We start from the raw sequence: 19645 nt of genomic DNA on the forward strand, positions 1-19645 counted from the left end.
GATTGGATGATCGATCACATTCTGGTTTTTTTTGAGTGTGTGTTTGTGTGTGTGTGTGTGTGTGTGTGTGTTACCTTTGGTCATGTGACATGGCCATGGAGCGGATTCCTGCGTCACAGCCCGGGTAGGTGAACAGCTGTTTGAGGTTGTGGACCTGCCAGACGGACACGACACCTCCATCGCCGCCCGTCAGCAGATACTGGCCGTCGCGGCTGAGAAGCATGGCCTGGCAGAGAGAGCGAGTCCAGCGTTATTACCCCTACCCCTGAGACAATGTTTGGTTTTGGGATGTTTGAATTGTTTGATCCATCAGGCCTCAAATGGGGGGAAAAAACCCAATACTCCGAATAGGACCGGTGACCTGGGGCCAGTTTATCTCATACCGCGAGGTCATGTGATCCAACAAAGGCTCCCACGTCATCGCCATCCTCAGGGGGCTTCCTGTACACAGACTCGCTACAAAGACGCTCCCCACAGCGGGACCCGCAGATTTACTCGTCTCATCTGCTTTTCCTGCAGACTGTAACAGTCGAACGCCCCCCGCCCCCCGGGAGGCCGACACACAAATCAGCCCGCGTGTTGGAGTCCGTTACGGGCGCGACGCACAGTGGAAGCTGAGACTGAAAGAGTCGGGGGCATCAATCAGCGGGTAACCGTAGCTGATGACACGACCAGGCACAATGTGAGCTCTGAAAGCAGCAAATGACGCTAATTTAGAGCTTTTCTCGTTTGCGGTTTTATGACACCGGGGCCGCGCGTCCTGCAGCCGCAGCCGCTGTGCAGCGATGCGGCAAGAGACGCTTCAATCATCGGCAGCATGTGTGTTGAATCAGGCTCACATTAAACGGAAAAACGAAACTTAAACTTCAGTTCGTTTGCAGGAAGTCGACTTGGTAAGGAAAACATAAATACGCCTTCAGGAGCGGAACGCAGCGGCCGGGCGGAGACGGCGCGCGGCCTAAATGAAGCAAATGTTTTGTATAAAGATCTTCAGTGGAATTTCCTACCACACTGTGGATTAAATGAGCTCTGTTTCTCATTCTCATCACACGCGCACTTAAGACGGGCACAAAAGTTGCACACACACACGCACAGACATGCGAACGCAGAGCGATGCGCATGCGCGCCGCCGCCTCGCCGCGTTAGATCGTCATCCAGGAGGGCCGAGGTTTGGTTTGTGCGGTGGGGGTCTGTGTTGTGTGCACAGTCATCGTCCTGTGCATCAACAGATAAAGAGCAGCACATCGGACTGTCGGCCACTTGGGGGCAGCAGAAGAAGCTGTTAGCACCTTTAAAGTTGTCATGGTGAACAAAGATGGAGACGTCAAAACAGCATTCGGTTGGAGTCTTATGTGTGTCTGATGAGTCCAGTATAGCTGCTAAATGCGTCACTGTGCTAGCTCGCGGCTAACTGTGCCTGTCTGCTGTTGGATGGTGGAGAAGCGGCGTGGTGCGGCTGGAGAAAAGGCCAAGACTGAACCGAAACAGCGGCGCCTTGGGCCGTAAAAAAAACGAAACAACGAGCTGAAAGACGCTAAAACGCTGAAAGCTGCACATCTGCGTGATAATTCTTTGTGGGTTCGTGTTGAAGGAAGTCCTTTAATCTGCTGTTGGTGTAAAAGTATTTGCTGCTGCAGCTTTAAATGTGATAAAGTGATTTAATAAGCAGTCAAAGCTGAGAGAGAACAGATAACCTACTGCACAATCACAGTAATAAAGAATATAAGAACTATTTACCAGATTTTGTATTAATGTACCTGTGTCTGCTAATGGAGTCCATGACCTCAGTGAAGCCCAGCAGGAGGCCGCAGAGCCGGCAGACATGTCAGCCAGGCCAGGTAGGAGGCCGCAGACCGACATTATAAATCAGGCCTTTGCCACTGGGCGGTCGAACAAGATGGCCGACGGCTCTGCGGGAGCGAAGATGGCTACCCGGGCTCGGGTGACTAAAAAATGAGTCCAGCAGAAACACGTGCACTTTTAATGCCCATATTTCCTACTTCTTTTGGGGGGAACGGCGGGCGGATTTCGAGGCTGGGGAAGGTAAAACGTTTAATTTATGGCGCCGTTAATCCCCCTGTTACACGGACGAAGGCGGTGAAAAAACTGCTGGAATGGTTACAGCGCCTGAGTTATACCAGCGCTTAAAAGACTGTAATCCATTCAGCATGGCTTCTGTCACTCGATTCTGCTATTAGACGAGGATGCCGACTGTTAGCCTGTCATCTGACCTCTGACTGCGGGCCCTTATAAATTCACAGTGCAAACATTCCCCCTCCTTCTCAGGCCCCCTCCCTCTTTCTAAGTGGATGCTGCAGGCCAGGACAAACACTTATTTATCCTGGAGTCATACCGTGCTGAGGCTCCAAGGGCTGGGAAGATTGATTCTGGTATGTACATGAGTGCACTAAATACAGTCGGAGTCTCAGGCCGGAGGGGGGGGTGGGTCGAGACTCTCGCAGCCCTGCTCCAAGATGTTAGGATTTTCCTAATGCCGTCTGACATGGCTGGAATTTACAGCGGCGGAGGAGAGCTGACGGGGCCGACCGGCGGCCCACGCTGCTCCCAAGTTCGAGCTTGAGAAGGAGCTAAAACTCCAAGAGCTTCTCTTAAAGACACGATTCAATAATCTGCAACCTGCAAACTGAACGCCAGCGACTTCCCCAGTGATGCTACTAGAATCAATCAACACGTCTTCCACACGTTCTGCCGGCGTGTTCGCGTAGGAGCGGGCCGGCTGGCAGGTTAGGAGCTCGGGCACGGGAGGGTTTTAATAGGAAACAGGCGTGCGGCTGTCTGTCAGGGCTAGCTTACATTTCCCAGGCCGAGCCGGAAACAGAGGGTCAGGAAACCAAAGGCAGTAGCTGCTATCTCGTGTCGCTCTAACCACGAGGGAGGAAATGTGGGAAATGGGGAATGTGTCGTCCTGCGCCGGAGGGTGGTTAATGGTGCCGGCGTCCAGAGCTGACCGCTCCTCTGGAATGTTCTCCGCCGCCGCCGCCATTGCAATCTGACCTGACAACAGGCCTGTGGATCAAAAGGAACGTTTCCTCTGCTGTGTGCGTGTGAAAGGGAATAAAAGAGATGTGAAGCCACAGTCGCACCCCCCCCCACTGCCCCCGAGGCACGCAGACCCCTTACCTTACTCACATCTCAACCACGAGGGCGCCTTTAATCAGCGAGGGGGCTTTGTGCGCTGATGTGGTGCAGGCACACATGTGGAAGTGCACCGCTCGTTGCCTCACCTTGATGCCGTCCTCCACCTCCATGTGTCCCAGCAGTTTGCCGTTGACGCTGAAGAGACAGAACCGTCCCTTGTCGTAGTAGATCATGCAGTTCCCCTCGGTGGAGGACTGGATGAGGCGGGGCCGCAGGCAGCCGTCTGGGCCCTCCAGGGTCCGCAGCAGGTCCCCATTCATGGAATGGATCAGACAAGGACCCTCTGGACAAACATGAGACGTGTGGTCAGAACTCGTGGCGGCTGCTATCGGGTGTGTCTTTTTGCCGGCAGATATAAACGTGTGTTTTGGACGCGTCGGTCGATCTCACCTTTGCAGCCGCTGATGACGAGACCCAGCTCGGCACACACGCTCGCACACGTCACTTCGCAGTCGTGGCCCGTTAAGATGGCCCGTGGCGTGGTGAACTCTGCTAGGAAGACACAAACAGAACTGTTGTGTGTACTCCAGAAAACGTGTTACCGCTTTTGGCCACTAGAGGGAGTGAAATGCATAAATATTCAAAGCACCAGTCAAAGCTGCCTGATAGAATAACTTTGGCAATTCAATCCAGTAAAAACAGAACAGCGAACCATATAAAAACAAACAATAATATATGGAATTAAAAACATGTCGAAAGGTTGTTAATTGTTTTATATTGTTTTTATGTGGATGCACATGTCCTGTAGTTTGTTGCACGAGCTTTGAGACCCTCATTCACTCTCCCTCTCTAGCACTTGTCACCCTCCGCCTCTCCCCATCTTTAAAACCTTCACCCCCCGACTGCCTTCACTGGATCCAGATGTTTCTGCACTGCGGACAGACAGAGAGAGAGCCAGAGGGAGTAAGTTATGGTCCTACTCATGAAGTTTGTGTGATTTTGTTTTGGTTTGAGCTGTCAGGCCGAGCGACCAAACAAAATCGCCTTTTACTTCTCTGTCTGCAAGCGCACAAGCCGGAGTTTGAACGTTATTACATATCATTTTGAACAAATGTTGACGCATTAATGGAGGACGGACGTGCCCAAACATTTGCTCATTGGGTGAAAGTGTTGAGCTGGATGGCGGCTTGTAAATAAGATTGTAAAACGGGGACGGTGCAGGTCTGCAGAGCCGGGTGTTTATGCATGCACATCCCTGAGCTGAAGGGTGGAGTTCATCGGGGTCACGGAGGGGGTCTCGTCTTCTTTGCTGTTACAGGTCAAGTTCAGCCCACTCACAATGGCTGCAGAGCAAAGTTAGCAAAACAGTTCTTACACTAAAAGCCAGTGAGATAAAGCACTTATTGTGACTCACTGCAGCAGTTTTAAGCACTTTTAAGTGTATTTTCCTGCTGACTTGGTCAAACCATTCGGAGTTCGTTAATGCAGTTTCTCTCTTTAATTCAATTATGTGGCATAAAACTCGACACAGGTTCACTAATAAGACAGATACTTTCCCCCAAAAGCTACAGCTACTGTTAAACTTTAATTAGATTTAGCAGAAAGACTCGACCGTATCGACCATACTGCTCACTGAGCCCTCCTGTAAAAAAGCCAAGCAGAGGACAAGCTGAACTCCGGTCACGTATGAAGTAAAGAAAAATCACTAAAACAATCAAATCCATATTTAAACTTATTAAAATATTGCAGATTACAAGGACATACTTAAAATCAGTGAATGGAAAAATATTCTGCATGCATTTATCATAATTATAAACTGCAAAAAAATTTCTAACAAACACAAAACAGCGTTTTTTTAACGCTCCTCTGTCCACTCTGAAAACACGTACCGGCTGCCTAAAACTCTGCTCACACACCAGGTCGGCAGCCTAAACATCGACGATTCATTTAGTCAACCGGTTAACATCCTCAACGCCGCTAAAAGCAAACATACGAGCTACAAGCCCGTGGATTAAAGCACGATGTTGGCTTTTGCTCGGAGAAGATCAATAAAGCTGATATATTGGTGTATCAGTTAACCTTTGGAGCCTCGACCTGCCATTTGGTTTGAATTAGCGCCACATCTGATTACAATCTTATACCTGTATTTGACTAAAGCTGGGACACTGTGGAGGGTATCAACTATCTAGGCAAGTGTGGACAAGGTCTGTGTGTGTGTGTGTGTGTGTGTGTGTGTGTGTGTGTAGACTGGATCTAAAAGCTTGTTCAAAGTTGGTAAAATAGCCACATTTCTTTCCTTCTTCCTCTTTTCTAAAGCCAAAGAGTAGCCTGCACAGCATTCAGGATCCATTCAGCTAAACAGCAAATGTTTATTATAACTGCAAATGTTTTTATTTTAAAGCTTTGGTCATTAAAAGCTCAAAAGCTGTTGCAAGTTGAGGCTCAGTAAATTCACTGAGATGATAATGAGGATTTAGGATGTGTAAAAGCAGATTTGATTACGAATTCTGAGTCAATTAAACATTGTTGAACCACAAATCTTTATGTGGCTGTGCATGCATGTCTGTGTTTATAATAAATATATAAATGTACACATGTTGGTGTGTGTATATTAAAATTTGGTGCAGCTGAGAACTATTTACAGCAATCGCAAGATAACTAATTTAAAGTTACTCTCAAAAATTGGTGCTAAAAATATGTTTGCTTCATTTAAGAGTAGACATCTCACTGAACTGGTTTCCCCTCTGTGACCAGCAGATGGCAGTGGTGTCTGTGGGATCTCTCTGCAGCTGTGCACAACAGCAGCATGTGCCTGCAGCAGGAACCAAGTGCGCATAGGTCAATGTGTACATGTGCATATCAGCCATTCAGAGGCATTTGTGTCAGGCTTATGAAGTGTGTGGGACGTTCACAGGGCATTATGCATGAAAGGGAATGCGTGTGTATGTGTGTGTGTGTGTGTGTGTGTGTCTGTGTGTGTGTGTGTGTGTGTATGCATGTGCTCTCATTCCAGTGTGTGTGGAGACTTTAGCTTGAAAGTGTTCCGTTTTTGGAAGAGGAATAAAGAAAAGTCTGCTGTCTATGTATTGTGTGTGTGTGTGTGTGTGTGTGTGTGTGTGTGTGTGTGTGCAGCAGAGCTTCATGTCTGGGAGAGCCTCCTGCGGTCTGGGGCAATGGAGCATCACATTGTGGTGGTGAGGGGTTGGGATGACGACTGCTTTGTCTGCTCCTCCAGCTACAGCGCGGTGACTGCACTGAGCCGACTGACGTTAGACTGACACACACACGCTGACAAAAGTATGTACAACACATGCATTGGCATGTACACACAGAACCCTCTCAGGCATATAATAATTCCACCAATCAATCAAAATACAGCCTATTTTTCTTAGAAAATATGCAGTGAAGTTGTCGAGGTACACTACAGCTGTCGCAGTATTTGTTTCAGTTAATCTGAACCCTCATGTAACCAAGCAACATGCATCCCATAAGGAAATGCATGTTTTAAGTTCTATGTTTCGAGGATGATTAAAATAAGGCTCCAAAGAAGTCACAGTGTTGCTGAAGCATCAGCTAACAAAAGAAAATCTGCGTGAATTATCTATCAGTGTGAAGTGCTTCTACTTTTTCTCATGTTGTTGTACTCGTTTTACTCTGCTGAGGAAAATAAAGCGATCAAAAAGAGGAAAACAGGATATAAAATGCGATTATTAAATACTACTTATTATTTTTCTTTATAAAAAGTTTGAAAATGCCTGTGAATTAACTTGCGGGAAGATGCTGTAAGGGACAAACAAACATCTACGTTCTGTCCTCAAGTGAAAAACCAACGTGGCTTATTAACCGAATCACAATTTGTCATAAATTTCAGCCCATTTGTAATGGATCACTTAACAACATGTACGCCAATCTAAGCTGACCAAATTAGCACCGAGCAGGCTAAGGGCTGAGCAATGTGTGTGTGATGCTTTGATCATGGCTAATGCCATATGTTATGGTAACGCGGGAGAGGCCCGTGACATTTTTCACTTTTATCGACCGGCGTGACCCCGCGGCCCTCGGATGGTGGTGAACTTTCATGTGCTGGCCGACGACCCCCAACGTCACATTTAACGTCTCTAAGTGGCGCTCACTTTCACTCACATTAAAGACAGATTCCCTCTCTCTCTCTCTCTCTCTCTCACTCACACTCACACACACACACACACACACACACACACACACACACACACACACACGATATCTGGTCTCACAGAAACTCACACTCAATCTCAAACACATTATCGAAAGCTGTTCCTGGTGCGACGGTGCCGCGAAATCCAATCTGTATGCAGGAGGCCTGGGCCTGGTCAGACGAAACTAGTTGTTACTTTTCAGAGGGAGGCCGTAAATCACACGGTCACAACTGTCTGGGAGAGCGAGCACTCGGAGAATACCCGCGTGTGTGTGTGTGTGTGTGTGTACTGTGTACTTACTGCCTGGGCTCTCTCCGATGCTGTTGTGCTTCCCGTTCCAGTACCACAGCAGCAGGGTGGCATCCCTGGAGCCCGACAGGACGTAGCAGTCTCCCCCGATGTACGACTCGGAGCGAGCCAGACACGTCACCACGTCGCGATGCCCGAAGACGATCTGAGTCAGCTTGCCTGCGAAAGCGACACAAACAAGAGCAGCTATGAAGAGATTCCACGGTTCGAATAGGAGACGTGGTCGTAACGCACAACCTCGTACTGCACTTTGACGTAAAAACTGAGTGAGAATTTATTGCCAGGTAGAGTTCTTTGGAAGTCCCCGCCAAGTGTTTGTTGATCATCTGTCAGCTTGACTAGTAATTCTACAACATCCACAGGATCAGACGTCTGTTAATTCCCAGACAAGAATAAATATTTGTTCCAACTCTGTGTGCAGTGTGTGTGTGTGTGTGTGTGTGCGCCCATGCACGTGCACATGCAGTCCGCTCCATGTGTATATATAAAGAGGCTAATTGCTGTCAGATTTCCAGACCACAGCTCCACTGTCTAGCTGTCTAATACTCATTACGCCCCTCATGGTGTGACCTCTGCAGTCAAACAGTGGATAGTTTGCAACACATGGCATTTCTGCCTGGGTGTCAAAATCACTGTCCGTCGGATAATTAAGTTGTATCTGGGTGAAAAGACGAGGGCCGCTCTGAAACCGGGGGGGGGGCTCGCTGACTAAACTCCCAAAGACGAACACAGACATCAAAGATGGAAAATGTTTGACATCTTTATAAACACAGAAAATAACTAATGATAGCTGCGGCAATAATGGCTACCATGCAGCTCACATTCAGCACACACTTGTGTGCTCGCGCGCACGCGCACAAATTAAATTGGGTGTGTGTGCACGCAGGCGTATGAGGATATGCGTTTTGTGCACGTGTACCAATCAGGTCTTGTAATTGATAAGATCCCTCAGTTCCTTTAACCTGGGGGCTTTAGGGACCTCGGCGGCAGCTGTTGAGCGCGCGCGATTAAACTGTGTTCACGTTCCAGTCGCGCACCCCGGTGGCAGTCGCACAATAGAGCTATCTCTGTCCTCCAATCCCTCCGTCCCTCCCTCCACTATTAAAGACAGGGGGGCCCTGGCCTGCAGAAATTGAATCGGACTCCGTTGTATAGATGTGTGTAGGATTCTGAATGGGGCTGGGGAGAAGAGATGAGGAGTGGGGTGCAGAGATGAAGCTTCAGACAGTTTCATTTAGGACCCCTGACCTGATGCTGCATGTGTGTGTGCTGTGTGTGTGTGCGTGTGTGTGTGCGTGTGTGTGTGTGCGCAAACGCCTGCATTGCATGTCGCTGGCATTCAAACCTGCAGAGATTTCTGCATCTTAAAGAAATAATTCAGTGTTACCACTTTAGGCTACAATGAACTGCTGACATGCCTTGAACTGGCAAAAAATAAGAGAGCAATAATCTGGTGCAGCTACAATACAGCAGAGAACACCATCTGTGGCATAGCAAACAGTAGAGACTGTGCACTGTGTTGTTTATAGCATTGAGAATATAAACGCTAAAGGCTACTAGCAGCTGCTAGAGGCCACGATGTTCACTGCAGTGTTGGACAAAATAAAAAACATACCAGTGATTTTTTTTTGTCTTTCTCAGAGCCTCACTAGTCGTGGGGCTGAAAATAAAATGAAAAGTCTGTCCTGAGGATGGTGCTAGAGGAAAGGCCATGAGGCTAATTGTCATTAAGAGGTTTATCTCTTTAATAGCGCGGTGTGAGACGTCTCATGTTGGTTTGAGTGTAAAAAGAGGAACGCTCACGTTAGAGCGTCCAAATGAGAAAGAGTTCATCATCTGCGTGGTGAGTGTGCTCAGTAAGTGTGCCCATTAGGTTCTGATATCAGGGCATGAATCCATGTGGATGTGGCTCACGGGGTTCGTGCCAGAGACGAAGCAGCGATTTTATAAAATGTAGAAAAACTGATTCCGTTCTAACCAGAAAGCGCGGAGCGTTTGGCCTTTACAGGCTGACCATATGAGCCAAAAGTAGAGGCTGTGCTTAAATCACAAGTCTTCAGCACTAACATTCAGGTTTTTGTCTGTTGAGAGTGAGACATAAAAACATCAAAGGGAAGATCTGACGCCAAGAGTTCAGTGGCAGAGAAAATGTGCATGCAACGACTCCAGATATGGTTTCTCAAAACACACGGTGGTGCACGCTTCACTCCATGGCGGCCTTGTTTTGACAAAGTTAAATATGAAGTAACAAATTTACAGCGTGTAAATCTAAGCTGACGCGTGTGAGACGATTCTGCCTGGATCCTGCTGATTTGAGGGCTGAGGGGGGGTAAGTGCTGTGATTATACAGTACCTGAGTCAGTGGAGTACACCCGGAAGCTCTTGTCCCAGAAGCCGCACAGAAGGATGAAGCGGTTGTCGGCCGTGATGATGAAGCACTGCGAGCTGATCTGAATGCTCTGATCCAGCAGGTCTGAGATCTGACGCCGATGGCTGCCCATGTTGCTGGCTGCAGAGGAGAGGGACCAAAATACGATGAGCAAATCAAAAGTCACAGGTTGGAAACGAACAGGTGTGCGCTGGAGCGATTAAAGCTATGATCCGACACACAGTTTACACATTTTCAAAGAGCTGACGCTGCAGTGCACCTCCACCGAAGCTTCAGCGCAAAGAAGATTTGTGAGAGAATACATAAAACATCCTGGAGGTTAAGTTTACGGGACTTCACATTTTCCGTGAGAGTCTGAGAGTCCAGTCTGAGTAATGACAGCGGGAGCTCAGATTCACCCCGGCTGTGAAGTTTAGCCGACGGTTGTTCAGGAAGCAAATTTATTGACACTCTCTCTTCCGTAAGTGGGATCTTTTTTCTTTCCTGAAGAGATTGTGAAGTTTTTCTTTTTTGGTGGGTGCTGAGAACAGGTGTGGGAGACGCACGGGCGCTGAGAAAGTCCAGTAAGCCTGCAGCGACTAATATTTCAACCCATTTTCAACATTTCCCAAAGCCACAGTTGGCTCAGCACTCATCCTCAATTTACTGTGTTTAGCTCAGACTCCTCCTGGAATGCAAACAATGTAAATATATTACTGACAAGCACAAAAATCCCCTCTACCTCCCCCGAAATACACACGCACACACATAATTTAGTACATTATTTATGCTTTAGTGTTCGGAATGAAGACGCAATGTGTGATGGGAAAAAAAAAACTCATGTGATGAAATAAAACAAAAATATTAAAGATTTAAAGGGGAAAATTAGCCTGAAAAGGGAGCTTTCAGTAACACAGACCCCCTATAAAGCTCTCACAAAAACACGCACTGAATGTATAAATACTGGGCTGGACTCTGCACAGGCAAGAAGAGCGTACGTGCAGATAAAGATAAATACGTGAGGCCAAACCCTGGTTATTTTCAGTAGTCAAGTGAAAAAATAAAACACGTGTGGAAACAGTCTGGTGAGACTAAGAGTGACCACGACGCGCAGGGAGACAGAGCAGATGTGCGTGAGACCGGGAGAGGCTGCAGGGAGGCAGCGGCGGAGGCGGAGGCGCAGATCGAAGTGGCTCCTCTCTCCCCGCTCCACCGGCGCATCCCCATACATCACCGCGGCTCGGCACTCTTCTCCTGCTCATCAACAAGTCGTGAAGGATGAGAGGCGCCCATATTGTCCTGACAGCCGTCCACGGTGCATTCTCAATCACACATTATTACCACATTCATATTCATTTCCACTGACACGCGTCCTTTCCCTCCGCTCAAATTAAACCAAAGAGGATGCAGAAAGGGAGGGAGGGAGGGGGACGGCGGAGAGGGAGGGAGAGGGGGAGTTGATGATGAAATGCCGGCCCAGGCCACAGCTCATTGCATTCCAATTTGCATGCAAATGGTTTAGTGTGAGAGCAGGGCCTATATCATGAGGAGTGAACTGGGGCAGAGGCTGAGAAACAACTCTAATCTACTGTCCAGGGACACGGCGCTGCAGACTGCCATGAGTCACCGCGATGCCGGCGGGATTCATACACAAATCCACACACACGCGCGCAAAAAAAAAAATCATTTCATGCACATGTGAGCTCACATTATGTCAAGAATGCGCATGTGTGTGTACTCTTCTACAGCCCCAAATGACAGCATACCTATCAGAGGGTCAATTTCCACAGGAAGTTGGTACTGCTGGTCCTGCACCGTCGAGCTCTGATGACCTGACAGAAAAGAAGACGGATTGGATTAATATTGTAATCATGTGGCCTTGTGAAGAAGATGCAGGCTCGCCATTCGTTGTGACACACAGCTTTGGGAAACTGATTCAAAATAGGGCAGCAAAAGACTGCATACATGTAAAATATTATTTCCGACGAAGCTGCCGATGGACGCACCTCACAGTCTGATGTAGGGCTGCAGCTCGTGATTATTTTGTTGATTAACAAATTCATTGTTCATACTATAAAATGTCTGTAAATGGGAAAAAATGTGGAGAAAAATGTGGAAAGCTGGAGTTTATAATAATGAAACACACAGAAAAGCTGCATTCATTTTAATCTATGTGAGATGGACGGCAACTATAAGCTTTAACTTCATTATGGATCCATCTGACGATTATTTTTGTGAGATGTCTGAAAACACAGAATGCTGCTCAGAGCTCCAGGCGACTTTTCTTCGCACTGCTCCTGCTGTCAGCTGACTCAAACCCTTCATTTCACAATGTGTTGATTATGTGCACTGTTTCACTGCAACGCGCTGCTCCTTCCAACACGCTCATTCCTAGCGTCAGCATGCATCCTGCCCCGATCTTTCCATGTTTATCTTACATCAGCTGTAACAGCCACATGAACCCTCCAGTAAACCTATGCAATTAATGAACTACTTGTTTATTATACCAGCTCACTAAACCAATTAGGTTAATCAGTGTGGTCTGTGGTGCGCATGGTTGAGGTTCCACCGAAAGCCAATCAGTCTTCATCCGCATAAATCCAGAGATATCAAATTTAATGTTTCTTCCAGGGGCTGGATGGCTGCTGAGTAAATAAGGTTTTGTGAAGTGAGAGGCTGATGTATGGAGGTGGACGTGAGACCTAACGCTGGCTGCTGCATGTGTCACATTTGATCCTGCTATCCAGCAGACGCAGTCAACTGTCTCCCAAATCAACGTCCATCCTATAGAGACGAGACGGGTCAATTCCCGGCTCGAATGAATTAGACACTGAACGTGGAGGAAAGAGATGAAGGAGCAGATATGAAAATGATTCTGTGCTCGCTCGTGGCTGAAAATACCCTCGAGGTTAATCTGACACAGAATCTCATAAAACCACACCACTCTTTCAGTTAAAAGCACCTTTTCGACATGAATTCGCACCAAAATCTGAGCACACGGACACAAATCTCCCACCTGTCAAGCCGTGCCACTTGTTGACAGCGAAGAGGCGGTTGGCGGTGACGGTGATGATGGCGGCCGACGTCAGACCTGGCTGAGTGTTGGCCGCCACGTGAGTCACAGGAGAGTTGGATGGGAACTTCAGCACCATGATGACATCCTGCTGCATCTGCTCGGTGAACATCAGCGGGGTCTGCAGGAGAAGATACTGTTCAGGCCCCCCGGGACGGACAATGCCACGCAGGGAAGAGAGGGAAAAGGGCGGCGGGCGAAGGGAGAAACGAAAAGACGAGCGAAGGAGCCGCAGGCGGTGTTAGCGAGGACAAAAACAGAGGGAGGGGGAGGAAAAAGGACAGAGAGAAAGTTAGGAAGCTGGAGCAGGATAGCAGAAATAAAGCAGCACAGGTAAGATAAAGAGTCCCGTAACATGGTACGTTTGTCTCGAAAAGCAAGAGAGCAAAGCAGGAAAGTTAGGAATGGAAGGAATCTCCAAGAGGAAGAACATTATCAACATCCTACAACTGGAAAATGAATAAATGAAGAGTGTTAGAAAAGACAAGGCGGTGTGAAAGTGTGTTGAAGCTTTGCTACAGAGGAAAGCTCCTCTGTGCTCATCTTAAAGTTTTAAGTCCGGATGAAACGGCGTCTCCAGCTTTCCTATCGCGGCTTTTTATTGCAAGAATATTTCTACACAAATCATTATTTTAATTTTAATCATGTCCAGAGTGTTTCTATAGGAAACATGTCTGAAAGGGATCTTTAAGAGTATAATATGTCACTATACATCCTGTGAAATGTCATTATTCTGCATAGGACTGCAACTAAACATGATGTTTATTATCTCACGATTGTTTTCACTATTAACAGATTATTCTATAATACGTCACCACAGAATTGTTTTTTCTAACTAACAGAAATATTTTATTTCTGATTACATAAAACAAAGAAAAGGCAACCGACTGATATAAAAAACAAAAAATCCCTTCAGCTCTGCTTTTTTTTTCTTACTGATGCTCACAACTACAAAGCACATGTGAATTTAAAGCGCTCCGTTTGTAGGATATAGTGGCATCTAGTGGTGAGGTTGCAGATTGCGACCAACTAAATACCCCTCGCCTCACACACCGAATGTGCTGGAGAAGCTATGGTGAACACGAAACTCTTCAAAAACGCTCTCTAGAGCCACTGTTTGGTTTGTCCGTTCTGAGCTACTGTAGAAACATGGCGGACTCGGTGGAGGAGGACCTGCCCTCTCTGTGGAGATAAAGATTCATTCTAAGGTAACGAAAACACAACAAGCCTTATTTTCAGGTGATTTTACTCTGATGACATCATCATCAAATATGACATCATCATATTTAATTTCCACCAATAGAAACCCCTAAATTCTACATACTGGCCCTTTAAGCTGCATTAGATTACATCTGTAACTTATAAATACAGTTACAGAAAGCAACTACAATGCAGTCATAACAGCAAAGTGATTCATTGACCGATCACACTGTTTCCTGGTTAGACAGGAGCTTACATAGAGTGTTTGTACTAAGCAGCTCGAACACAGAGCCATTTTCCTCCTTGCGTGTAAAGAAGAGGAGCGTCAGTGTTAACATCAGGAATAGACCTGAGTAAATCCGTTGTGTCTGACAGCTAACCAGAAGCACTGACAGTATCATTACCACCGGCATGGGCAGATGCCGACACTCTGACAATACACTCGCATGAGGGCGGATGGAGAGAAAAGAGGGAGCAAGAACACGCAAAAAGCAAAGCGAACGGGGCGTCGTGAAGGAGCACAGACGGGAGGGGAGGCTTAGAAACGCGTTTGAATAATGGCGTCTGAATATTATGTTTGAAAACTATATAAAATAAAAACATGTCATAGGAATTTGCCCATAAGCGAGGTGGATTCAAAGCCCTCGCCTGAGTTTGTGTCTGTGTGTGCATGTGTGCGCTGGGTGGTGGTCTACAGCCAGCTGTCAGCGCCACAGGGACACCACGCTAATAGGGACTCATGGGGCCTTGGTCCATCACAAGCAGTCACACCGACTGCACTCCTTGGCCCTTAGAAAGCCGTCATTTCAGGACCGCCTCTCGCCGCGCTCCTTCGCAGATCTCCCGTGCTTCCAGCTCAGGTAGAAAATCTGGCTCGGGTCCAGGTTTCCAGCACAGGCCGTGCCTTTCCCCGACATACCTCTCACCAAACGCACATGCACACGAACGCTTGTGATCTTTCCCTTTCACACACACCTCGCTAATGATGAGAGAGGAGATGCTTTCAAACCCGAGACTTTATTTTCCCACAGCCGTAGCTGGATAAAGGGAAGACAGCAGGTAAACGGGGGGCGAAAGGAGCGAGTCAGGAATTAAAAAGAAGAGTTACATGAAGCAAAGCAGAGCGCCAGGAGTCAGAGACGGCATTAAACAGGCGGAGGAATGGCTGATACTGCAGCTCAGTTGGCTACTGACCCATTTTATATCACAGCATTTCAGACTGATGGATTACAGGTATTGTGGTGTGTGAGTGTGTGTTTGCATGTATGTGCGTGCATCACTCACCACTTGCATGGCTGAGCTTCGGGGTGGGTGTGGCTCGATGAGCAACTGGCAGGGGGTCTGTCCAAAACTCCTTATTTGAGACTCCACAGCCTGCGGGGGGGAAGAGAGAGAGGAGTGAAGGGCCGAGATGAAGAGAGGAGGTGTTTTTCTTGCATTGTTGTGCCTCTAAATACAAGCTGGAGCAATAAGACACTGATCACCTTCATCACACCGATGCAAAGCTCCTGAAAACAGATGTTAAAGGGATGGATACTTTAGAGCAGGCACAATAAAAATCTGGCTGACTGATTTCTGATGTTTGAACAGTCACACGGCCTCACATCACGTCACATGTCACATGATATCATAATGTTCAGCAGGCTAACGTTACTGTGTCTCCATGCAAAGAAAACAAAGAGATGAACACAAAAGCTGATGCAGCGTGGGGGAAAAATGCATCCATCTGTGTTCATGCACACGTCATACATACTGTCCGACACACTCTCACTTACACACACACGCACGCACACACCAATTGATCCTCCTCAACTGCTCACAGAATCAGAGGAGGGCCGGGCCGGGCGGGCTCGTAGGCTGGTTTGGTGGTGTTAATGAAGAGGTATAGGACCATAAATGTCAGAGCAGACGCCGGCCGAGCAGCCTCTGGACATCATCACACCGCTCACTGTCACGAGGTGGAGCGAGGCCACAGCAGTGCACAGATGCACGGGCTTTCATCAACATATCTCAAAACGCTACACTATCTTTGTACTGCATTTTCACGCAACACAATGATCACAAATGCTCACATTTGGGAAGCTTGAACCCAAATGTTCACACGTAAAAACTGTTGCAGGCGCTTGCAATAACATCAACACAAACGTGTGGAAATGCCCCTGAAAACAAAAGAACGCCAAAGAAGCGTCAGCGGGCGTTTGTATCAGGACATTTAGCAGAATCGCAACGAGCAAGAAAATCTCTCACACGGTATGATCGATGGTTTGCAAAAGGGACAGACAGAGAGAAAATGGCCAACGAGAAAATGATGACAGCGCCGTCAGTATGTTGGTGTGCACTGTGACTGGCTGTGTGGGAGTGACAGCTTGTGTGTGCAGGCTGAGACGTTTGAGCCTGACTTGGCGAGGCCTGTGAGAATGAGCTCATGGCTGAGGCCTGCATAAGCTATTTCCATGAGAAAAAGGTTGGGAAGTTAGTCAGCTCACAGCCATTGCATGAAACTAACCAGAGGGGCGTAGAGTAGGAGCGATCTCAACTGTCTATTACGGGGCTTCATCAGCTTTTTGCTGCCAAGAATCGAGCGGCGATAAATCCGGCATGAGGCGTTTTTTTTTTTGCGCGAATGTAGAAGTAAGACGGCGAAAAGATCACATCCATCCCACTCGCTCGCTTTACAGCCGCTACTCTCATTCTTCTGCACGCTTTCTTCACTCTGCTAGCACTTTCCTGTCGCTTCCGCCCCTTCACCTTTAATAATAAAAGAGGCTTTTTAATAAGAGGCTCAAATCATCCTCTGTACAAACTGGCTTTCATGATACACGATGAGGACGCTCTATGAGAGGCTGGATAAAACCGGAAAGGTTAAGGTGTGCATCTCATGCATTTACTGTATATTGATATCATATGGGTTATAAATAAAAAAAATCCAAATTAACAAACTGGATTCAAAGTCCTTGTTTCACTGTGTGATAGGCTGCAAACACACAAGAGGAGCACCAGCTGTCAGCTGTGTGGTTTGCTGCTGGCTCAACAGATTGGAAACTTTAAGAAGAAAGTTTAAAACTGTCTACTTGTTAGCAGGAGCGTCTGTGGTTCTGTGTTCAGGCCAAACCTGCCTTCGCCGGACCTAAACGCATGCATGTGTGCGAGCATGCAAGTCCTGACAGGGACGCTTCCACGATCCAGTATTCTGCGTGTACTGAGGATTGTGTGTTGGACACATGTAAGTGTTTTTAAATAAAGGTCCTCTGTTCATTGGACGATATCAAAGGCCAAAACACTTCTGTACGTGACCTCGTTACTGATCACGACCGAGAATCTTAACATTTTCCATCTCATCCACGGCTACTCCTGTCAGTGAGAGGACATCAGTGCATCATTCAAGGTCAAAGTGCCTCCCCTCGCCTCTGCCTATAGAGCGGAGCATTTTGCTTAGGCTAATGTGAGGAAGACGCTCCTCAGAGCCACTCAACCTATCTTCATTAAGCTGAGCTCTGACATTTACGAGGCTGTGGAACGTTGGAAAGTGGCTGAGTCTAGGTCAGCATGTCCTGTGCCTATATGCCAATGCAATGCTCAGGTGATTATATGAGGGGCCATCCGAAAGGCCAATCTCTTTTGGGGGTACTGGCCCGTGTCTGATGAGGGTTTTCTATATTCTATACATTTAAATGGCTGAGACGTCCTCGGCTCAGATGTCCCGGCCCGCCCTTTGATTTACTCTGCCGCCTGACAAGATGGATCTCCATGTAAAACACGCTGCGTTTATGCAAATCAAGCCAACAACACTTTCTATGAATAGAATAAAAAGAATAACTACAACGGCCTTGTACTGTTGACAAGCAACATGACGGGATTCTCTGAGTCTACGGCTACAGACGTCCACGCTAATATTAAATACGGCGAAGGGCATATCGTCCAAACAAAATAAACCGGCCGGCTTTGTGTTCGGAGAGTGACTTTGGCTGAGTGTCAGCTCGGGTTCACCCGTGTGGGTACATTTCCCCGTCTTCTGCCGAATTACGCAAACGCTGTACAATTCAGACGGGCTCTGTGTTTTGTCGCTGGTGTGAGAGGCTGTGGGATTTTCCATAATCACATGTGAAAGAGGGGAAGCCCTGTACAATGATGAGAAGGCAACACGGAGCATGGTTCTCCTCATTCGCCGAGAGGCAACACAGATGTGCAGGCGTGCCACGCACACGGGCGCACACACATACATATTGGGGCATGTGCGCGCACACACACACACACCCGCAGCTCTCGTAGAGAGAGGAGGTGAGTTCTGACTCGCGGCGGGGGCAGGACAGGAAGTAATCATGGTTTAGAGAAACACGGCAGTGGCCTCCACAGCGTTCCCTAATCCTTGCTGAGGTATTCCAAACTCCCGCCCAGTACAGAAATGCACACGTAAACACACAACCGTGTGCATGTGTGCTGATGAGTACACATAAATATACAAAGCTATACACATGCCAATGCATGCATGCATACATACAAACATATGAAGGTATGATCCATCCAAACCTCTCGAGTGTGTGTGAGAGGTTGGGTTGGGGCAGCGTGGCGGGGATACAGGACTCTCTAAACCGACCTACGACCATTTCCGACCCAAATATAAACACGCAAACACACACGTCTGCGGCCCACCCCCCTGACGATGAACAGCCCCAGGGCCTGTCCTAATGCAGCCTAGCCTGACCCAGACCGCAGCTCAGGCTGAAACAGTTGTCACTCAGTAACGGCAGACTCCGGGGACATTTTCAGACCCAAAGCCCTCAGTCTCAAAGCTCCCGTAGCCCTCCGCCACCCCCAGCGCCCGGCCCTGACGAGGCCCAGGCCTGGAACTCTGTTTCCACCTTCTGCAAAGACAGGGCCCGCTTCCTTCCGCACAAACACAGTTGAAGGAGAGCCTTGGCTTAGCTCACAGGTACAACACTGCTTTGGTTTATTTAACTAATTAAAGCGCTCAGACTGAGGGTGTTTTCGCAAGGTGAGAGCCAGCAGATTGGCCTCGCTACATCGGAGGGGAAGTGGGAGGAGAAAACAACAAACCCTCTTTTTCTGCACTCTGGGGAGCGGAACAAACTTTACTGCTTTATTCAGACTTTACACACACACACACACACACACACGCTGAATACGCTATAAAATTAGCCTTTAATCATATTAGGGTCAGTATGACACCGCCAGCATGTGTAATCTTTGAAAAACATCATACATGATATTCAATTAAACTGTGATATGCTGGGAAAATTAATGTAAACAAACAAGCCTCTAGACCCTCTGTTTAGGGTAAGAAGCTGCAGTTTATTTTGAAAGGATAAAACAGTATTTTCTTTGATTTGTAGCAGATTTTCCATAAGATCTAACCTAGTGCACCCAGTATAAATGCTTTAAATGCCACTGCAGGTCACCAAT

The 19645-nt window shown here is 47.5% G+C and overlaps 1 protein-coding gene across 4 annotated transcripts in view; it reads right to left on the bottom strand.

The window, feature by feature from the left end:
• lrba (LPS responsive beige-like anchor protein) overlaps nt 1-19645 on the bottom strand; it is a 180858-nt gene that overhangs the window by 1797 nt on the left and 159416 nt on the right. For 3 of the 4 annotated variants that reach the window (XM_041933032.1, XM_041933033.1, XM_041933030.1), the window contains exons 48-55: nt 15509-15598; nt 12968-13145; nt 11718-11783; nt 9937-10092; nt 7575-7742; nt 3550-3651; nt 3246-3442; nt 75-226 (exon numbers count right to left, since the gene is read on the bottom strand). In XM_041933032.1, the coding sequence (XP_041788966.1) occupies nt 75-226; nt 3246-3442; nt 3550-3651; nt 7575-7742; nt 9937-10092; nt 11718-11783; nt 12968-13145; nt 15509-15598 (1109 nt within the window). The remainder of the gene's footprint in view (nt 1-74; nt 227-3245; nt 3443-3549; nt 3652-7574; nt 7743-9936; nt 10093-11717; nt 11784-12967; nt 13146-15508; nt 15599-19645) is intronic. The other variant, XM_041933031.1, reaches the window with a different exon arrangement.

The sequence above is a fragment of the Chelmon rostratus genome, chromosome 3 (genome assembly GCF_017976325.1).
Source record: "Chelmon rostratus isolate fCheRos1 chromosome 3, fCheRos1.pri, whole genome shotgun sequence".
Taxonomy (NCBI): Eukaryota; Metazoa; Chordata; class Actinopteri; order Chaetodontiformes; family Chaetodontidae; genus Chelmon; species Chelmon rostratus.